The sequence below is a fragment of the Salvia splendens genome, chromosome 22 (genome assembly GCF_004379255.2).
Source record: "Salvia splendens isolate huo1 chromosome 22, SspV2, whole genome shotgun sequence".
Lineage (NCBI taxonomy): Eukaryota > Viridiplantae > Streptophyta > Magnoliopsida > Lamiales > Lamiaceae > Salvia > Salvia splendens.
The window spans coordinates 3,500,527-3,522,262 of NC_056053.1; the positions used below are offsets into that span (position 1 = coordinate 3,500,527).

At 42.3% G+C, this 21,736-nt stretch overlaps 1 protein-coding gene across 1 annotated transcript; it reads right to left on the bottom strand.

Moving 5' to 3' along the window:
- Positions 1 to 10,176: 10,176 nt before the first annotated feature.
- On the bottom strand, positions 10,177 to 11,270 carry LOC121785957 (major latex allergen Hev b 5-like). Its single transcript, XM_042184451.1, has 2 exons — positions 11,117 to 11,270; positions 10,177 to 10,787 (listed from the first exon to the last, which is right to left on the bottom strand). The coding sequence occupies exons 1-2, from the start codon at positions 11,129 to 11,131 to the stop codon at positions 10,362 to 10,364; spliced, it is 441 nt and encodes a 146-aa protein (XP_042040385.1). The 5' UTR covers positions 11,132 to 11,270; the 3' UTR covers positions 10,177 to 10,361.
- Between the last annotated feature and the right edge of the window lie 10,466 nt (positions 11,271 to 21,736).

Genomic DNA, 21,736 nt, shown 5'->3' on the forward strand with positions numbered 1-21,736 from the left:
AGTCGCTGATCTTTTCGTCGCGACCTTGACGTATAGAAAGCAGCTGAGCCGAAGTGATCCGGGCTTCTGCTTTCTGAAAGAACCTCCTGTGGAAAGCATCCATTAGATCTCGGTAGGATCTAATGCTGCCTTGAGGAAGGCTGTCGAACCACCTTCTGGCGTTCCCGATGAGCAGCTCGGGGAACAGTTTGCACATATGGACCTCATTGAGACCCTGGTTCGCCATATTATATTGATAGCGTCCCAAGAAGTCATGAGGATCCTCTAGCCCGTCATAAGTCATTGACGGTGTCCGGTAGTTCCGCGGCAAAGGAGTTCGGGTGATGTCGTCCGAGAACGGAGTCTTTAATGCTCCGTACATGGCGAACCCGACATCTCTTCGGTACGGAGGAGATGGAGTTCTCCTGTGGTTCCGGTACCGAGGAGGAACTGGAACATGTCGGGGTTGAGGATTCTTTCTCCTGGAAGACACGTCACTACTGCGGTAGTGACTTTCATGTCTGGATGAGGAGGGAGAATCCGCCGTTGTCTTCTCCGGCTGTTGGCTCTTCTGCAGGAAGGTTAAGAACTCCTCCTGCTTCTCGGCCAAGAACAGCTTGACAGCTTCATTTAAATCGGGCTGCTGGGAAGACTCGGTGCGATGACTCCTGGAGTGGCTTGTTCCTCCTTCGTGAGAACCGGAGGTAGATGTCTCCCGAGGCCGTTTTTCAGACCTGCGAGCTGGACTAGCTTCCTCACGGTGATCACGAACGGTATTACGGGTAGTATGTGATCTGGTATGCATTTTTTTTTGGGGTGGAAAAAGGGTCAAAAATTCGCTTTATCACAAATTTGGTTCTCTGTTTCCCACAGACGGCGCCAGTGATGAATCCGCGAATTTTTGATGGTGATGAATGCTCGTAAAAATAAAGGAAGATCAACACACAGAGATTTACGTGGTTCGATTTACTGAGGTAAATCTACGTCCACGGGAAGAAAAGAGGGCAGAGTTGTATTGTTTGATCTGTTTTCTACAGCTAACAATACAGACTTGCTATTTGCTATTTTCTCTCTAGAGAGCTTAACAGAAGTTAACAGAAGGAGTTATCTATCTGACCTAGGTTCTATTTATACATTGAACCAAGATCGTGGCATGCAGCATTTATTAGGTAGTGGATGTCGTGGAGGTCGTGGCGACCTTGCATGGGTCCACTATCCTGCATGAGTTAATGACTGCTTGACACCACTAAATAGATCGTCGGTGTAGCGGAGGTGGAAATCTTGCATGAGTCCACTATTTCCTAGTTCGGTCGAATACTGAGACCGAACTGCTGAATCATTGCCGAGCAGCTTTTGCCGATCTGAGAGTAGAGCTTGATGCCGACCAGAGAGCAGAGTTTGATTGGTTGGCTTTTACCGAGCTGTAGGCTGGGGCCGAACTCTGTGGTTGTGCCGAACTGAACTCTTGAGTCATGCCGGACTGATACTCTTTAGCCATGCCGAACTGATACTCTTTCTTGGGCTTTACTGCTGTTGGGCTTGTTTAGTATTTGTTTAGTACGTACTCCATCAGTTGACGATATAGTCGTCAAAAGCAAAAGCACTTCGGAGTACGAGCACAACCTCAAGTCCACTCTCAACGTGCTCAAGAAAGCCAACCTCAAACTTAATCCCCAAAAGTGTACCTTTTTGGTAGATTCGGGAAAGTTTCTGGGTTGTTGGGTTTCAAAGGACGGACTCAAGGCAAACCCCTCAAAAGTTCAAGTCGTTCAGAACATGGCAATGCCGAAGTCCATACATGACGTGCAAAGGCTAACCGGATGTCTAGCCGCACTGAATCGATTCTTTTCCCAAGCAGCCGAAAAGCAACTGCCGTTCTTCAAGGTATTGAAAAAGGCACCAAAGTTCGAGTGGGGAGCCGAGCAGAAAAGGGCCTTTGACGAGCTCAAAAGTTATCTAGCCGAGCTTCCTATTCTCTCTGCTCCAACCGAAGCCGAAGTAATATTCTTATACTTAGCGGCATCGGATCAAACCATCAGCGCGGTGCTTGTACGAGAAGAAGGCCTAAAGCAGCTTCCCATCTATTTTACAAGCCGAGCATTAAGAGGTCCAGAAACCAGGTATCAACCTCTGGAAAAGATTGCTCTAGCATTAGTAAATGCTGCAAGGAGACTGCGGCCATACTTCTATGCTCACAAGGTATGCGTCTTAACTGATCTGCCACTTCGGCAAGTGTTGACCAAACCAGAAGCATCAGGCAGAATCGCCAAGTGGGCTATAGAGTTGGGAGAGCACACAATTGAATATCTACCTCGGAAAGCCATCAAGGGACAAGCCTTGGCGGATTTTCTTGCAGAAGCGAAGTTCGATCAAGCAATTCCCGTTATTGCCGAACAGAAGAATTCTGCCAATGCCGAACTAGCACAGCCCTTGGAATCCGAAGTAGAGCCGCCGGACTGCTGGAGCGGATTCGTAGATGGAGCTTCAAACAAGATGGGAAGTGGAGCTGGTATTTTACTTGTCGCTCCCGACGGACACGAGGTAACCTACTCACTTCGTTTCCTATTCCCCACTACTAATAATGAAGCCGAGTACGAAGCCCTCCTGGCCGGACTCCAGTTAGCGCAAAGTCTGCTCGTCAAATCTCTCAAAGTCCATTGTGATTCACAAGTCATAGTAAATCACATGTTGGGTACAAGTGAAGCTCGTGACGAGAGAATGAAGAAGTATTTGGACAAAGCGCAAAGCATCAGCCGAAGTTTCTCCTATTTTCGGATAATCCGCATTCCCAGAGCGGAAAATAGCCGAGCAGATGCCTTAAGTAAATTGGCCTCAGATCCGAGCTCAAAGGCGGAAGAATTAATGCATCGAAGCATTGATGAAGCCGAGGTACATTCAGTATCCAGCTCGCCGAACTGGATGACGCCGATCTTGCAGTATCTGGATCAAGGACAATTGCCCGAGGATAAGAGAGAAGCTCGGAAGATCACGTGCCGAGCTCTTCGGTACGAACTTCATGAAGGAGTCCTCTTTAGAAAGTCTTACCTCCAGCCGTTATTGCGGTGCGTAGGACCAGAAGAGACGGACTACATCCTCAGAGAAGTTCATGAAGGATCGTGCGGTAGCCACATCGGAGCCAGAGCTTTAGCTAAAAAAGTTCTGAGATGGGGATATTATTGGCCAACCATGGTACAAGAGGCAGTGCAGCTCGTCAAGAAGTGTACGAAGTGCCAAATTCATGCAAATGTCCCAAGGATGCCGCAGACCGATCTATACACTATGCAAAGCCCTTGGCCTTTCATGCAATGGGGCATAGACATAGTGGGACCACTTCCTCAAGCTCCTCGGCAAATGAAATTCCTTATCGTTGCCGTGGACTACTTCACGAAGTGGGTGGAGGCTGAACCATTAGCTACAATAACGAGCTCAAAGGCATTGGACTTCGTCTGGAAGAACATAGTGTGCCGATTTGGCATACCCCACATCCTCATCTCGGATAATGGGACTCAGTTCACCGACAAGACGTTCAAGAATTGGTGCCAAGAGCTGAACATTCAACAGCGGTTCACTTCGGTCTCCCATCCCCAAGCAAACGGACAAACGGAAGTAACGAACCGGATTCTGGTGAAAGGGTTAAAAGCTCGGTTAGAACAAGCCAAAGGACAATGGGTAGAAAATCTCCCTCAAGTCCTATGGTCCTACCGAACTACACCCAAAACCTCCAACGGTGAAACTCCGTATAGTCTGGTGTACGGCACTGAAGCCGTAATTCCGGTGGAGATCGGCGTACCCAGTCCCCGAACTCTAAATTTCTCCTCAGAAATGAATGACGACGGACTGAGAGCAGAACTAGATCTCGCCGAAGAAAGAAGAGAATTGGCGTGCATAAAAGCAGCCAAGTATAAGGAGCAAGTAGCCCGGTATTATAACCAAAGGGTGAAAAAGCTTCAATTTCAAGTGGGAGATCTCGTCTTGAGAAACAACGAAGTAAGCCGAGCAGAAAAGCTGGGCAAACTCGAACCCACATGGGAGGGTCCATATCGGGTGTCAGAAGTCCTCGGCAAAGGGTCTTATAAATTGACTCACATGTCAGGAGAACAAGTACCCCGAACATGGCACGTCTCCAACCTCAAGAAGTTCCACTTGTAAGAGACAAAAGTCCGGTCAGTCCGTCTTGTGTCTAGTTCGGTCATAGGGGTATGTGTTTTTATTTGTTTGTTTTTTACTTGTACCTTTTACTTGTCGTTTTTTAAAAAAAAAGGGTCTAAAGTTTTTTTTTCCTTCGTCCTTTTCATTTTTTCTCTATGTGTTTTGTCTCTATGTGCTTGTCGTCTCTTACAAATGGTACCAAGGTATATCGTTCTTTAAAGACTGATCTCCTTTTTAGATCGATTATTAAAGACTATTGTGAGTCCAAGCTTCTACGGATGATATAGGACCACAATTCAGCTTAACAAGCAGTCCGTCTGAAACGAACTGCAATAAGCCAACGATTGTGAGTCCAAGCTTCCAAGGAGGATACAAGACCGCGATTCAGCTTAACAAGCACTTCGTCTGAAACGAACTGCAATAAGGGAAAGTCCGATCCACGCGATAAACCTCGCCGAATTAGGACGACCAAGTTCGGTCAAAGAAGTTTACCTCATAAGACCGGGGACGACCATGTCTAGTCAAAGAGGTTTACTGCATAAGACCACTTCGGTTAACAGGGAAAGTCCGATCCACGCGATAAAACTCGCCGAATTAGGACAAGGGAAAGTTCGATCCCGGCGACAAAAATCGCCAAATTAGAACACAAACCAAGTCCGGTCAAAGATGTTTATTTCATCAGACCAAAGACGAGTCCGGTCAAAGATGTTTATTTCATCAGATCAAAGACGAGTCCGGTCAAAGATGTTTATTTCATCAGACCAAAGACGAGTCCGGTCAAAGATGTTTATTTCATCAGACCAAAGACGAGTCCGGTCAAAGATGTTTATTTCATCAGACCAAAGACGAGTCCGGTCAAAGATGTTTATTTCATCAGACCAAGGACCAAGTCCGGTCAAAGAAGTTTACTTCATAAGACCAAGGCCCAAGTCCGGTCAAAGAAGTTTACTTCATAAGACCGAGGACGAGTACGATGAAATTTTTTCGCTAAGCTGTAAATACAGTGTTAGAAGCGAAAACAAAATTTCATTTTTCAAATCTTGTTCGGCATACAACTTAGCTACCCTACAAAATGGCGTTACGCTATTACAAAGGACTATTCTACTGTCCAGGGTTGCTGAAGTTAAGCCACCTATCTGCAAAATCCTCTGGAAGCCGAGTTCGGTTGTTCCGAGCAGATGAAGAATAAGCAGGTCGACGAGATGCTATCCTCGACCCAACGCCTCTTCCCCGAGCCCGAGAAGTCCTAACACCTCGGCGATGAAGAGTCTCTGCAATAAGCATCTGCTGATCTTGCTCGCTCATAGTCACAACTCCTCGGCGAATTTCAGTCCGTCCCTGTCTTGACGATTCCGGTTGCTCCTGAGCCCGTTCTCGTCTTGACGTTTCCGGCTGTTCCGGAGTTCGTTGTTGGCTGGGAGTAGGATTTTGAACAAGGGAACCAGAGGTTTGATCTGGAGTGCGAGCATCTGTTGGCGCGATATGCCGAAGGAATCTTTCTATGGAGGGGCGCCGAGAAAGAACAATGTTGTACCGAGAAGCCCAACGCCGCAGTGATGTCACAACTTGTTGGCAAGCCGGGCTCTCCAGCACATTGTTCATACGGAGTACATGATATTCCTCCCACAGTTCGTCAACTCGACTCTGAACATCTGATATGGTCATTCCCCCGCGCACACGGATGTAATCCTCATACGCAGTCCTCTCAGCAATGGCCGTATTCAGCTCGGCCTCCAGATCTTTCTTATCGGGCTCTAAGTCCTTGATATCGGCCTCCAGCTTCACTAAACGAGCCAGAAGCTCGTCATTCTTCGTCTGATCGGCTATAGCTCTTCTCTCAGCTTCGTCCAAAGCCGAAGAGTACAGCCGTTTCCAGTGAAGTATCTCCATCTCCTTGGGTACAAAGCAGCTATATTAGTTCGGCAGCTGTACCGAGCAGATAGTAAAATACAACAGGAATAAAGGCGAGTACGAAAAGCTATACGAAGACAAGTGTAGAGAATTTTTCATTCACAAGGAAAATTTTTTACACTAGGGCTTCAAGGCCATTTTACAAGGAAGAAACTAGACTAAGAGAAGGGAGACGAAATCATACTCCGCCAGCTTCGTCTCCGGCTCCTCGGTCTGGTACAGCTTCTTTCTCCTGGGCTACCTCAGCCTCAGCCTCGCCTCCTGCCGGCCTCGCCTCCGCCTCCTGATCGGCTTCCTTCTCCGGATGCCCGGCCTGATCGACTTCGGCCTCCCGCTCCAGCGGCTCGGCCTCACCCTCTCCGTTGTAAGTTGAAGCGGGTGAAACGGGTCCCACGGAGGCAAAGATAGCCTCCAGGTTCTCGTCCCGATCAGCTCGACAACTCCGGACTCGGTCTGCAGAAAGCAGGACCGAGGATGAAGCGAGCTCCTCAAGGAGCGGCAGATTCTGAAGCCGAGCTGCTATCTCTCGGCTGTACAGAGGCAGCACGACGTCGGCCCCCTGCTCGCCCTTATCGGTAATTAGCCTTACCAGACTACCAACAAAGGCCGAGAACTGGCTGCTCAAAAAGAGTTTCTCCGTGTAAACACGGAGAGCCTCCCCCTGGGCAGCCACATCGGCTGCCTCCTTCTGAGCCTCCCGGAGCTTCGTCTGCTCTCGCAGGATGATGAGCTGGTTTTTGGCTGACCGAGCTTCATCCTGAGCCGAGATCCTAGCAGCTCGGGCCCTCTCAAATTTGGCCTCAGCCTGTTCGGCCAGACTACGAGCAAGATGCAACTCCTTCTGCATCTCCTCGTAGTCGTGGGATGCTTTGGAGAGCTCCACGGAGACGAGCTTGGCTCTCTGAAGATGAACAAGGAAAAAAACTCAACAGAATGGCCATCAAAAAATGTGGAAAAGAAGCCGAGTCAGAAAGCTTACCTCCACAAAATTCGTCGGCCATTGAAAAGGCTCAGGGACGTGTTCCGGGATGTCTGCAACCACCTCGGAGATGACCAGCTCTTTCCCCGGCACTTTTGGGGACTCATGAAATTTCCCCTTCCCTTTAGCCGAAGACGGCTCCGGCTCTTTCGGATCCGAAGAAGAGGTTTTTTGCCTCTTCGGATTCTTCTCGGCTTCAGACGCCGAGCGAGGGGCTCTCTGCCTCTCCGGCTCCGCAAGCTCGGAGGACTTTCGGATAGCTTTATTCAGCATGTACACTGCCAAAAAGCAAGAAAGCAAGGTTAGTTTTCTTCGTTAAAGCAGTAGAGCATAAAGATAAAGAGAAATCCTCACCCTCGGCCTCTTCGTCCGAAGACGAGATGTCGAACACGACGTCGCCCTTGACGAGCTCAGACTCCGTGTATTGTTTCCTAACTATGGGAATCTTGTTGAGCTCGCCATCGAGCTCGTCCAACGGTTCAGGCCGAGGATGACGGATAACGGACTTCGGCCCTCTCCAGGGAAAACTAGGAGCCGCGGTCCTATCATAGTAGAAGAAGCGGTTTTGCCACTTCGGCCACTTCGTTTTACAAAAGGCCCTAAAGGGCTGTACAGGGATCAAGTAAAACCAAGACCCCTTCCTCTTAAATTGAAAGAATTTAAGGATCGCCTTCAAAGACAAATCCCTTCCTAACCTACGGAGTTCGACAGCGAAGGCCGACAAGTGCCTCCAAGAGTTCGGAGTCACCTGGCCTAAAGGAAGCTGAAAAAAATCTAGTAAATCTATAAAGGCAGAAGGGAGGGGGAAACGAAGCCCGCATTCTAAGCAGGCCTCGTACACGGTGGCGTAACCCTCCGGCGGGGAGTCAGCCCTATGATCACCGTCAGGTACCACCGCCTTCCCCCCAGGAAAAGAGTATTTTTCGTAAAGGGATATCACAGTATCCTTACTCAAGATACTGTGAAAATACTCTACGGTCTTCTCCCCGGATTCTTTCCGGCTAGAAGACCCCTTACCCCCTTTTCTACCGCTACCAGACTCAGACGAAGAAGAAGCAGACATGGTTCTTACTCTTTGAAAGTTTGAAGAAATCCTGAGGGAATTTTTGAAAGCGGAAGGAAATTTTTCACGCAAAAGATAGAGAGTGCAGAAGAAGCCAATAGCAAAGGTGTTCAAATGATGAAGAAAGGCGGTATTTATCAGATTTGGAAAAGATTTCAAATCATCGCACCGTTTCATATTCCACCTTTTCAGGATTCGACGGCCGGATTTTACTGTCGCATTTAATGCCGCATTTAATGCAGTCACGCGCAGGGCACGTCCCCTGACTTCAGCCTCCCCCGTACCCTTTTCCAGAATGCCGAAGTGACTCGCTTCGCCGAAGTGATTCACTTCGCTTTTCGGGGGGGGTAGTGATGGGGTGCGTACTAAACAAGCCCAACAGCAATGACGGCCCATCAGCCCAAAGCCCAAGGAAGAGTATGAGTTCGGCATTACCAAAGAGTTCGGCCTCAGCCTACAGCTCGGTAAAAGCCATCCAATCAAGCTCTGCTCTCAGGTCGGCATCAAGCTCTACTCTCAGATCGGCAACCAAAGCAGTTCGGTCTCAGTATTCGACCGAACAAGGAGTTAGTGGACCCATACAGGATGTCCAACACACCCACTACCACGTGGTGTCAACTCAGGCCACGATCGTAGGCCATGACCTACGCTACATCCACGATCTTAGGCCATGACCTACACGACATCCACGACTTAGGGTGGTGATGCAAGCCACGATCTTAGTTCAAGATATAAATAGAACTTAGATCAGATAGAAGAAGGTTAAGCTCTCTAGAGATAAAATCATATAGCAAGTCTGTGTTGTAAGCTGTAATCCCAGATCAAGCAATACAATATTGCCCTCCCTTCTTCCCGTGGACGTAGATTTACTTCAGTAAATCGAACCACGTAAATTCTGTGTGTTGTAGTTTTCATTCCCTACCAGCTTTTACTAACATCAGAAATTCGCGGATCCATCAAGAGCCAAATCAGACAGTTAGCTAGCGCATAACTCTAATGAGTTTCATATTGCAATTGTTAAAATAAATGTAGCAAAAATATAGAAAGCATATTGAATAAACATAACCGGATCTAGAAAAAATTAATCAATTGGTCTCAATTTAACGGTTTAATGGAAGAATTGTCTATTGTTAAAACTATCTATCATCAAAAGTAAAATTATACTCCTATAAGAAGTCGGAAAAAACTTTTTTGCTATATTTTTTAGATGAAGTAATTAGTTGTGTAAAAAAAGTCATCAACGGTGCTAATAGTTTTTTATTTCAAGAGTTGATGACCATTTTGTTATAATATTGATCACATGTTTCAGTTTAAGTCTTAATTTGATTGGTCACATTGCCATCAACGACCATAACAGTTGCATGTATCTGTTGACGTAATCGAGAGACGGTGCTAAGCTTCTTTTGTGGTGTGATTATAAGAGTTTTTTGGCATGATTTGGCTTGCTTAATTTGATTTATCACATTGCCATCAACGACCATAACAGTTGTATGTATCTGTTGACGTAATCGAGAGACGGTGCTAAGCTTCTTTTGTGGTGTGATTATAAGAGTTTTTTGGCATGATTTGGCTTGCAGCAAGTAGATTGATGTTCAAGGTTTGTATGATTGGGATTTGATCATGCTGATTTTTACATTGGGAGCTTGGTCAAAATTGGTGCTAAAGTGGGTGAAGAAAAAGTTTTGAATAGTCATGGGAAATTTAATGTAAGCTGGAGTATGTGGAGTATGGAAACTATGATTTGTAGCATGAGTCTACTTCCATATTTTGTTGATTTCATCTTTATTTTGTAATTTGAATTTGTATCGACAACTTTCTTGTGCGTGTTTACCAATAATGTGTGAATTCAGTTCTTTGATTTGTGTTTTACTTGATAATATGTGATGCATCCTTTGAAAGATCTTGCTAAATTGATTCGGATTATGCATTTGAAGTACACAAATTTATATTTATATTTATATTTATATTTATATTTATTAAAAATTATCTCGATTTGAAATGAGTTATTTATTTATGAATGGACAAACATGGAGCATTAATACTTCATAAAAAAAAGTACAACATACTAGATGGGAGAGAACCAACAAAACCATACTAAAGAGAAAGGGAACTTAATATCCAGGGGAAAAGTACACACACATCTTACTGGACATACATAACTTTTTATTCTAAACTTTATAATTAAAACCACATATAATAGCATATAGAAATAAACAAACTTAGGCCACTTCTGCATGAGGGATCATTCTTGACATCAACTCTACCACTCTTTCTAGCATCTCACTCCTCAGTTTTCACAACTGGGACTTCCTCAGCTGGCTCCTTCACCTCCTCAGCCGCGGGCTTCTCCTCCTCCGCGGCGGCTTCCTCTGCCGCCTCCACCTCAGCCGTAGCCTTCTCCTCCTCGGCCTCGGCTTCCGGCTTCTCAGCCTCCTTCTCTGGAGCTGCTTCGTTTGCTTCCTCGGCTACAGCCTCTGGTGTCTCGGCCTCGGGAGCCGGCTCTTCAGCCGGAGCTTTCTCGGCCTCAGCTTCTGGAGCAGGCGGCTCGGCCTCTGGCGCAGCTGGTTTTTCCAACGGAGCAACTTCTTCAGCAGCTTCGTCGGCCGCTGCTGTGGGGACCTCCGCCACCACCGTCTCTTGCTCCGCCACGGCGATCACTTCCTCCTTTGGCAGAGTCTCCGGGACTGGTGCCGGTACGGATTGAACCTTCATAAGATAGGAATGTTAATACTATATGTAACTATTTATGGTGTGAAATAAAGTTTCATAGTACTATTTGGTTATGCGACATTTGATGGGATATGAATTTTAGACAATAAAATTTGGATGCAAATAAATTATAAACCATATTTAACTTTGATATAGTATATTTTAAATGAGCAGAACAACTTGATGATCGGAGGAGAACTTGATTTCAGTCAATAGTAGTTTGATCATGTGTGAGATAATCTATAACAAAAATTTATGTAATACTAGTAATGTTTTTGTATGTACTAAAATAACACTTTGATTAAGAAAAGGAATTGAAGTAGTACCTCAGCTGTAGCCATTGATTTCTGAAAATTGTGGTGTGGAGGAAGATGTGAGTGATATCTTTCGTATTAAGGGAGAGAGAGGATTGATTTGATAATTTGATGGTGGAAAGTGGACTATAAGAGAAGGTATTTATAGGAAAGTAAATCAGCTATTTCATAATTAAATTATTGATTATGAAAAAGTAAAGGGATGGGAGAGCACTAGCCTCTAGGGATATGTACATCTCATCATGATCAGTGGTATATACATTAGGCAAGTCTAGTTGTAAAATGTACGACTTTACAATAAAATGGGGTTTAATTATAGTTCACTTTTTGGTTGAAATGGAAAAATAATTTGATAATTCAAATATTGCTAAAATAATCTGACATATAACAGCAACTTACAAATCATAGCACTTAGGCTACATATTTCTAATTGGAAATTCTGATTATCAAGTTCTTGATCCAATGAGAATATTTTGATTTATTTTGTAGTATTAATTATTTTGAAAATATATTTTTCATTTGATCATCAAAACGGCCTTAATCAAATCGTCCACATCTTATTCGGGTCATCTATGCCTAATTGTTTTTCTGAAAATAAAGCCTTGAATCGTATTTTGAATTACACATACTACTCGTGCCTAAAATTGAGAAACTTTTACAATAAGCAAGAAAAATTGTTTGAAGTATTATTAGTAGAAAATGAAATTCAACTATTAAGAAAAATTTATCATAGTTAAATAAAGATTAATTTTAATGAATAAATAATAATTAAAAATATGATTAATTTTTATGATTAAAATGATATAAATAGAAATATAGAACGCCTAGGAATGGGCCGATGCACATGGAGAGGTCACAAATCCACATCATGCTTTCATGTTCCATATATCTTATTAGTCTAACTTTCTTTTAATTGGTAACGTTCTTATATTAATTTATAATATTTATTTTACAAATCAGCATAGCTTCTTTTTTTGTTATTTGTTTTGCTTTTTGGAGATATATATCCCAACTTAATTAAGTGTGACATTTTATTTGGTTAATTAAGTGTGACATTTTATTTGGCATAAGAACTAATAAAAAATTAATAAGTTAAAATGAAATATAATAAAATATAAGAAATAATAAAATAAGAGAATGAATACAAGTATATTTTGTCAAAAATAAAATGAGTCATTTAACTTGGGAAGTTTTGAAAAGGAATACAAATAAATTATATTTGAAGATCACACGAGTTTAAAATTGAAAAGTATAAAACATAAAAAAAAATTGTTCCACCACATTAATAGTGTAAAATTGGTGAAAATATTTTTAAAAATAAAAATGTAAACTAACTTTGGAGAAGGCCAAAATAAGAGCATCAGCAATGGTGGACATCCATGCGGAATTCCCACCAGCGTGTGGGAATTCCGTGGCGGACGTCCGCCATTGCGCGTCCCAGGCACGGATACGGAATTCCGCGAAAGAATTCGCAGTTCCCCGGGGAATTCCGTGCTGACGTCAGTATTGCGTTGACGCCCGCGGAATTCCGCTTTTTTCATTAAATTTTTTTTTCCGGTTCCTATATATACATCCCGCTGAACTTCATTTCATTTGCACCACTTGTATTAACAAGTTTCTCTCTCTCTCTCTAAAAATACCTTTCTTTCGAATCAACAATGGAGCACCACGACAGCGATTCCCCCGCCTTGAGCGAGTCACCGGCGCACCATTTTCCCATCGGCGGGAATACGCCGATGTCCACTGCGATGCCTCAAATGCCGGGGATGATGCCCCAGTCTCAAATGCCAACGGGAATGATGCCTGGGTACTACAACATGTACCCCGCAGTGGTATGGGATGATGCCCTAGATGCCCGGGGCGAGGCCGGGGATGATGCCCCAGATGCATGGGTCGCCTGTAGCTGCGGGGGGGGGGGGGGGGAAGTAGGCAGGGGGTCCCCAATCGCCGGTGGACAACGTCTATCGGTCCTTTTATGGATTTACTGTCGACGGACAACCCGGCGAGCTCTCCTCTCGAGACTTAGTTCACTGGTGTCGACACGTTCTCGTTTGAGGAGTTGGGGCTTTCTCCGGTCCGTGATATTCCCGCCAGCGCACCACCAGCGACGGGGAGGGCAGGGAGGACCGGGCGAATGAGGGGCAGGGGACGGGGCGTCTCGGTGTACGGAGGCGAGGTGGGGGAGGGATCCAGCGGGAACAAGAGGACCGTCTGGAGCATGGACGAGTGCGTCGCGCTGGCGAAGGCGTGGATCAGTGTAGTGGAGGATCCATACGTCGGGGCGAACCAGCACATCGACCGGATGTGGTGGCGCATTAGCCAAAGCTACCTCCAGTTCAAACCGCAAAGGGGGAAGGCGCACAACGCGGAGCAATGCCGGAAACAGTGGGAACGGTTGAAGAGGCAGCTCAGCCGATTTGCCGGCATTTTCACAAACAACCTCCGCTCGACAACCAGCGACATGTCTGCCGAGGATGTGAAGCTGCTGGCTCATCAGCAGTTCCCCGACGCTGAGAAGGGCTTTGGGGAATTCAAGTATTTGCCGGTGTTTCTTGTGGTGCAGTCTTTGCCCAAGTTCACTGTGGGTGTTGAATCTGGCTGGCCGAAGCGGACGAAGATCAGCGCCTCCGGAGAGTACAGTAGCAGTGCTGGTTCCGCGGAACTTTCCCCGCCGAGGCAGAGTTCCCCACACCCACATCGTCGGCCAGCCGCCGTCGCTCGGTTGGGCAAAAGTCCGCGACGCGGATGTCGAGGGAAAGCACCAGCGGAACCGCCGAGGCTCAATCGGCAGCACCCCCCCCCCAAAACGATCCCAAAAACCCCTCATTCGCCCGCATCGCCGCACATGAAACCTTGTTACGTGCGATGGTTGAATGGCGCTAAGCGACCGACCTCCATTACAAGCGGAAGCTTAAGCCCCTCCTCGACAGTATGCGCATCGATTTGGGGTTCGACGGGATGTCGGACGATGACGGCGAGGGGGCGGCGGCGCCGACGGCGAGAGGACTGGCGACGAGGAATCCGAGGAGTAAAAAGCCGATTTTTATTTTTATAATAATGTACTTTTTTTAGTAATTATGTATTTTTTTTAATGAAGTATGGTTTTTTTAAAATAAAGTGGTTGCATTTTCTCCGTATTCGCGTCGAAATTTTAATTCCGTAAATTATTTAATTCCGGAAATTGTCTAATTTGTGAATTTGTGAATTTTTTTTAATGTGGGAATTCCGTCGGGAATTCCGCTACTGTGCAGTGGGAATTCCGTATGACGTGGCAGTGCAGTGGGAAATCCGTATGACGTGGCAGAAGGTGTTTTTGAGAATTCTGCAGCGAATTCCGCCGGGAATTCCGCTCCACTGCTGATGCTCTAAAGTGACTTATAGTATTTTTTTTGGAATAGGAGTAATTATTACAAATTGACTCATTAGATACGAAGAAATATTCTGAATAATTTGCATAATAGCAAAGCTAGTACTGATTAAAAATTAAATTATGATGCAAGATTGTCGTTTCTAACTCAACTGCTGTAATTCAACTCAAGGGTAAACTGGAAAGGTGTATAGACCATTTTACAGATCATACTATTCAATTACCAAAGAGGTGTGTATAGCTCAGCATATCTCAAGCCGTAGAGATTACGATTCTTATAAACTTATGTATTTGAATATGGTCTTCAAAATGGCGTACAATAAATCATTACAATCTAATCCAAATGTTATCGTCACATGCAAATTATCGGTTTAGTGAATCATCACATTTCGTGTAACTTGTATTAACTTGAATGTTTGTGCATTCTACCAGACTTTCCACCGCTTCACATAAACCTTTTGCAATTTTATCATACTATAAAATAGAAGAGTACTACTATTTTTTTAATTAATCAAAATAAAGAATTTGGCTAATTTTAGAAATTAATAGAATTAAAATTCAAAATTATGCTAATAGTCAGTGCATGTGGCAGCATCCCATTGGGTGACGGCTCTACGCGCACCAAAGAAGCAACTGAGTGATCCATTATAGGCTAGATTGTTTGTTAGAGCATTCACAACGGTGACCTATCTCTAGAGCTCATCTCATAGCTTATCTTCATTTTTTCCTGTCATATCAGCTGGCTCATTTTAGAGCCTATCTCCCTACAATGAGAGTCCATCCCATTGAGCCTATCTCAGAGCCCATTTCATTTCCAAATCATTACTATTTTTATATATTTCACTTTTAATTGTTAGTGTAAACTAAAGACAACGTAATATACACAAAAAAATAAATCTTATTAAAAAAAAATAAAACATCCTACATTAAAAAAATAAATAAATAAAATAAGATAAAGATAGATAAAATGTGAATTGATGTAAAATTGTTGAAGTTCATATCACCGTGGAGAGAAGTAGAATTGAAATTGAGATTGGAAAGGGATGTATGTGAATTGATGTGGAATGCCTCCCTCCACAGTGGAGGCCGAAGGGCGCCGATGAGGTGGCCGATCGCTCGGTTGTGGCGATCGGCCACCATTGCCCATGCCCGCGAGCGATCGGCCACCATTGCCCATGCCCTTTAGGGTATGAGAAACAAAGAATTAAAAGTGTGTAAGTGAGAAAAAAAGATACATAAATGAATAAGACTTCAGATTAATTTTCTATTTTACGTAAGAGATTAATTTCGGTGGAAGAATGAAAATTAGAGGATATAATATATATTTTTGGACAGAAATGGTATATGTTTTAACATTTTAAATGGGAATGAAATAATAATTAATAAATTAATGTTGTTCATGAAAAGAAATTGCTTGATTATTCTAAACACAGTTTTTTAAATTTAAATTTTAAGACCTTCCATCGCCTCACAAATAAATCCTTGGGTACTCATAAATGGTACTCCTACTACATTATCTATATTCTATACTTTCCACCGTATTCACATAAATCCTTTGCATTTTTATTCATTTCCTTCTTACTAAAGATATCATTGGTAGTGTAACGTGAAGTTAAAAATATTCAAAAATATAAGATTATATAAATAACTGCTTTAATTTGACAATAAAAAATTCCCTTTAAACTTCATTATCTAAGAGCATTAGCAATGGGGCGCCCTTAGACGCGCCCTATGCACCGTCACGTCATCATTTTTATCTTTCTACCCTCCCACCTGCAATGGGCCGCCATAAGGCGCGCCCTATGCATTTTCTTTTATTTGAATATTTAAATAACTATAAAAATTGAGAAAAAACTTCATTTTATTTATAAAAATTAATACATTACAATACGAATTAAAAAAATACGCAAACTCAGTGACGGCGGTTACGGGCCCACACTTCTTCAATCTGTCGTTCATGAGCTGAGCATGGTCTTGTTGGTTGCGCATTGAGGCCTGTCTAGATATAACCTTATTGAAGCCCGGTAGTAATCCTCTAGCGGTGGGCGCGGTCGCCGTGCCGGATGAGCTAGATGCACCTTCATCATCGTTCCAGTCGGTGATGCTCCCACCTTCATGCTCGACTATCATGTTGCGCATGAATAATGCACGCATACATGACATCGGCGATGACTTTCTTGAACCAGAGACGGGTCGGCCCTTTCGTATGAACAAGTGAATGAGAAACGAGGTTTAAATAGACAAGATTCGGAAAAAAAATCAAAAACGCGTGCCATCGTCCGCGAGCCCACAATGGTGCCCGATGGCCTATCGTCCGCGCTTCTTCCGCGCCCGAAGCTTAGGGCGTGGACGTAGGGCGTGCCATCGTCCGGGCACCCACAATGGAGCCATCGGGCGCGCCCGAGGATGATGGCACGCATCGGGCATGCCATCGGGCGCCCCATTGTGGGTGCTCTAAGATTTGAAAGATATTTTCTTCAAAAAATAGATTTGAAAGATAAAAGTATCTTTAGAAATTCTACAGTAAAGCCCTGATATTTTTTTTAATCTGCTTGTTGTTCTATTCAAAAGATGCGTAATCTAATATCATTACAAGAATTAAAGATGAATATGTAAATAAAATTTTTCACCGATTGATGATGAGTGTGTATAGACGAAAACTACAAAATTAAAGGCGTTACCATTTTGTAGGACCCGCACTGAGCCAACCATTTAAATAAAAATCAAGATGCTGATGTGGCGTCGTTTTCGAATTTCAAATCCCAATACACACATGGCGACCGCCCTTCTCTAGCGTGGGGCCCGCCTCGTAGCCTTTCGGTAGTCGCACACACTTGACGTGGGCCCCAGATACGTGCCGCTACATGGTGCCACGCTGGATCACAGTCAGCACCGCCCAAGCCATCACCTGACTCTGTTTGTAAACTGAATGGGCTGACAAAACTTTTTGTTTGGTAAATCTATAGATTATAACACACTAGCTTATTCAAAGCAAAATAAAATGCTGTACTGAATTTTTATTCAAAGCAAAATCAAATGGTACTGATTTTTATATGGTGTTGTGTAGTTAGTACCTAGGAATATAATAGGTGGAGAAAAGAAAATGATGTTGCTTTAAAAATGTGTCAAAATATTTTAAAAATAAATCTATACTACTTTCATTGAGTGAAACAAATATAGAATATAATGATGTAAGTACATAAATAAAAAAATTAATATAACTTTTTTGTAATAAATTTTTTGTAATAGAATATATATGTATGTTTGTCATTTCTAATTTTTAATTGACATTTGAAAATATTAATATTGGGAGAGATACAAATAAAAACATGCATGACTTTTGTAAAAACTTCAAACTATTTTCTGACGATGAATATTTGTGATCATTGCATCTTCCTTGTTGCATAAATGCAATCATAGATTTGAATCCTGGATGAAGCGATTTTTTTAACAAATCTCATTTATTATCTTCAAAGATTGACCAAAATAAGTCACCGAAACACCAAAACTTCCAATATTATCAGGCTCGTTCTCTCATCTCCTAATTTTTAATTTTCTTTTTACACAAATTCATAAACTATTCACCATTACCTGTTAAGATCAAGTCATCAAATTTTTAAGTAAAATTAAACAAATCAATATATCAACCATCAAATCTACAAAATTCAATCAAATAAAACAGCAACATAACTACAAAATAAAAAGCCCGGCACAATATACAATACATCAATGGATCTTCGATATCATAAGCCACAAAAACAAAAACAAAAACAATAACAAAATGTTTGAATCAGTAATTCTCATATGTATATTTGTTAGTATACACTGTTAGAAATGGAGAATTGAATGCAGAGAAAAACTAGGGAAGAAGACGGGGAAAACTACCTTAACAAAAGAAAAGAAACCGTCGATCAAAATGAGAGAGAAAATTGGGGATTTCCTTTAATGACTACACTCTGAATTTGTGATAAGTTTGCCTACACATTACAATCAAATGCCTTAGCTAGGAAAAGTGCTAAACACTAACTAAAGTTGCATGACAACTTCAACTAACTAATAAAATCCTAGTTACTTATATTTTGATTTTTCAGTTTTAACATACATTTTCATATCCAATCATATGCAGTTTTTTGTTTAACAACAAGTATGTGGTTTTTCAAATCGTATAACATATTGAGTTACGATTATACACTTATACACATGCAATGCAATTGTGTTTCTTTTAAGAGCACTTTAAACTGTTTTTGGCGCTAATTAAGCACATTTTTGCACTCAACTCGGCATGTATTTATAGACGTATAATAACTTGATATGTTGATTGACCTGAAAGTTGAGCATTATTTAGCTATGCACTTCCAAAGATCAAATTTAATAATGTATTGGCCATCCGTGACAATAAGAGAACTCAGCCCAAAAGACTAGCAGCCTGTTAGGTGAGGGAGTCCATTTAGTCTATATATCCCACACCAATTTTTTTTACACCCAACGTGGGACATTGAGTTCGTAACAAATATACACATTTCAAATGCCTACTTCATGATCATTAATTGGAGGCAACTGAGAATCATAATAGTACTTGCATATGCATAGCTAGAAATTCGTGAAATTAGAATATTTAAGCTCAATTAATATAGGCAAAAAATTCACAACGTTACGAAGATGTAAGTAACTATTGTTATATAGGCCATCTTCAACGGACAACACACCTCGACTTGTTAGTATTAACATGCACAAGAAACATAGCCATCCAAACAAACTTGAATTGTTAGAGTAGTAATTAACCAAACCATACAAGCCGAATGCCATATGATATATAGCTAAACCAACCTAGCTAGGCTGAAGCCGAGCAACTGCATTTGCACTGCGACAGGCACTTCTTGCAATCGGCGAGGCGCGGGTAGCCGCCGCCGCCGCCGCAGTCGCATTTCTTGACGCAGTTGGAGCGTGACGCGCCGCCCCAGAGGCAGCGCCCCATGCACTGTATTATCGGCACGCATCTGGGGCAGCCCGACTTCATCTGCCGCACGATGCAGTTTCTGCAGCCGCCGTTGCCCGAGGGGCTGCAGCCCCTGCACGGCGGTACCGCCAACAACAGTATCAGCATCGCCAAGCAAAGTATAAACGCCCCTCTCATTGGAAAATATTGTTTTTAGGAAGAGATTGGTTTTAGCAAATTATAGAGACGGTGCAGCCTTTGTAGTTAAAGACGGTCTTATCTTATCTTATGCCATCATCTGATTTAATTCTGTGTATGATGATTTTTTGTTGGCTGATTAGTTTCTTTCATTGTAGTTAACTGGATTTGACCTCTTGGTTATTTAGAGTATCAGCAGTGGCGCGGAATTCTCGGTGAAATTCCTAAAAACACTTTCTGTCACATTATACGGACTTCTTATTGCATTGTCATGTCATAAGGACTTCTCACTGCATAATGGCGGACATCCCTAAGAACTTCCCACAATAAAAAAATTTAATGTAATAAACGGGAATTCCGCGCGGACGTCCGTGTGAGTCAATGCAATGGCGGACGTCCGCACGCCCGTTGCGGCGGAATTCCGCGTAATGCCACGGAACTGCGGTGTCCTCTGCGGAATTCCGTATCCGTGCATACCATGCACAATGGCGGACGTACGTCGCGAAATTCTGGCACGCCGGTCGGAATTCCTTCGGGACGGGCACCATTGCTGATGCTATTGTTGATAAATTTAGTGTGTATGCGACATGAAAATTGAATGCGTGGAGATGGCCAGAGGGTTTGCCTTGGATTGCTAAATATTAATGGCTCCTCGAAATTGATTATCAACAGTGCCGCGTAGCTTCAGAAGAAAAACAGAAAAAAGAAATGGTGAATTTATTATTCTAACATAACGTATGATTCTTGCTATAAAAAAATAAAATATTTTTTCTTTTTTTGATTGCTTCGTTAAAAATGAAACTTTTTCTAAAATATAAATAACACTCTTTCAACCTTTTCATCTTTCTAATTTACTTTTTCTTTATTAACTTATAAAACAACGCTATATAAAGTCTTGTATCGATATCTAAATATTTCATATTTATTGGATTAAAGGGAGTACTTTATTAGATAAGTACAATAAAAAAAGGTTTTATCAACATTATCTACTCACTACCTTGGCTGTTATTGTCCTAAATTTTATGAGAGCATTCGCTTATTGTTGGCAATTGAAAATAAATTAATATATTACAACTATCCCAAATTCGTGTTCATATATACTTGAAACTATTATATAATTCTAATGAGTCACTTCTTCTATCACCAATTAATTTTAGGATGGAACCATGAATTTCTATCACTTATAATATCATTCCACAAGTTAACATGCAACACCCATAATGTCATTGCACCTAGTTCCATTCTTCAAATTAATTTGCATTATGTACTATTTATGTAAGTGTTTCAAACATACAAAATTATTAAAATTAGCCGGTATCTTTAAAAAAAGCCTACTATAACTTGAAGGGGCGTCAATACCTTGCGTCAAACTTAAAATATAATTCTAATTACAAAATGAATGGAGTACCATATTACTAATGAAATGGGTTCAGCCCATATATCTCATCTTTAGCCCAAGCGAGCATCACAAAACATTACATTTTCGTCCATCCCGAGCATTAAATCATTTACATTCACAATGCAATAAATATAGACACAATCATAGACTTCCCACAAACCTTTTTTCTCCGAGAAAAGGGTGTGATTTCATTGCTACTTCCACCAAGGTAAATCAAATCCGGATACATTTCCCATGCAAGATAACCATAACACATCTATTGAACGACTTCTAAACCTCGAAAAATAAAATATTGTTCATAGAGCTAATTTGAATCATGAATCATATTACCTCTATCTCTATCTCTGAAAGTTTGTCCCAATTTACTATTTCGATCCGTCCCTGAAAGTTTGTCCCATTTTACTTTTTACCATTTTTTGCAGTGGACCTCATATTCCACTAACTCATTCATACTCACATTTTATTATAAAACTAATACATAAAAGTAAGACTCACATTCCGCTAACTTTTTCAAATCACTTTTCATTACAATTCTTAAAACCCGAGCGGGGTCAAAGTGGGACAATATTTGGGGACGGAGGTAGTATTAAACATTACAGTACTCCATAATTTATCAATGGTGTCGAGGAAAAAGAAATCAATCCTACGGTGGAAATGATCCCGCAAAAAATAGGACCCACGTGTATATTCAACTATAGGGTTTCAGATATTCTGCTTCAAATTTCCAAAACA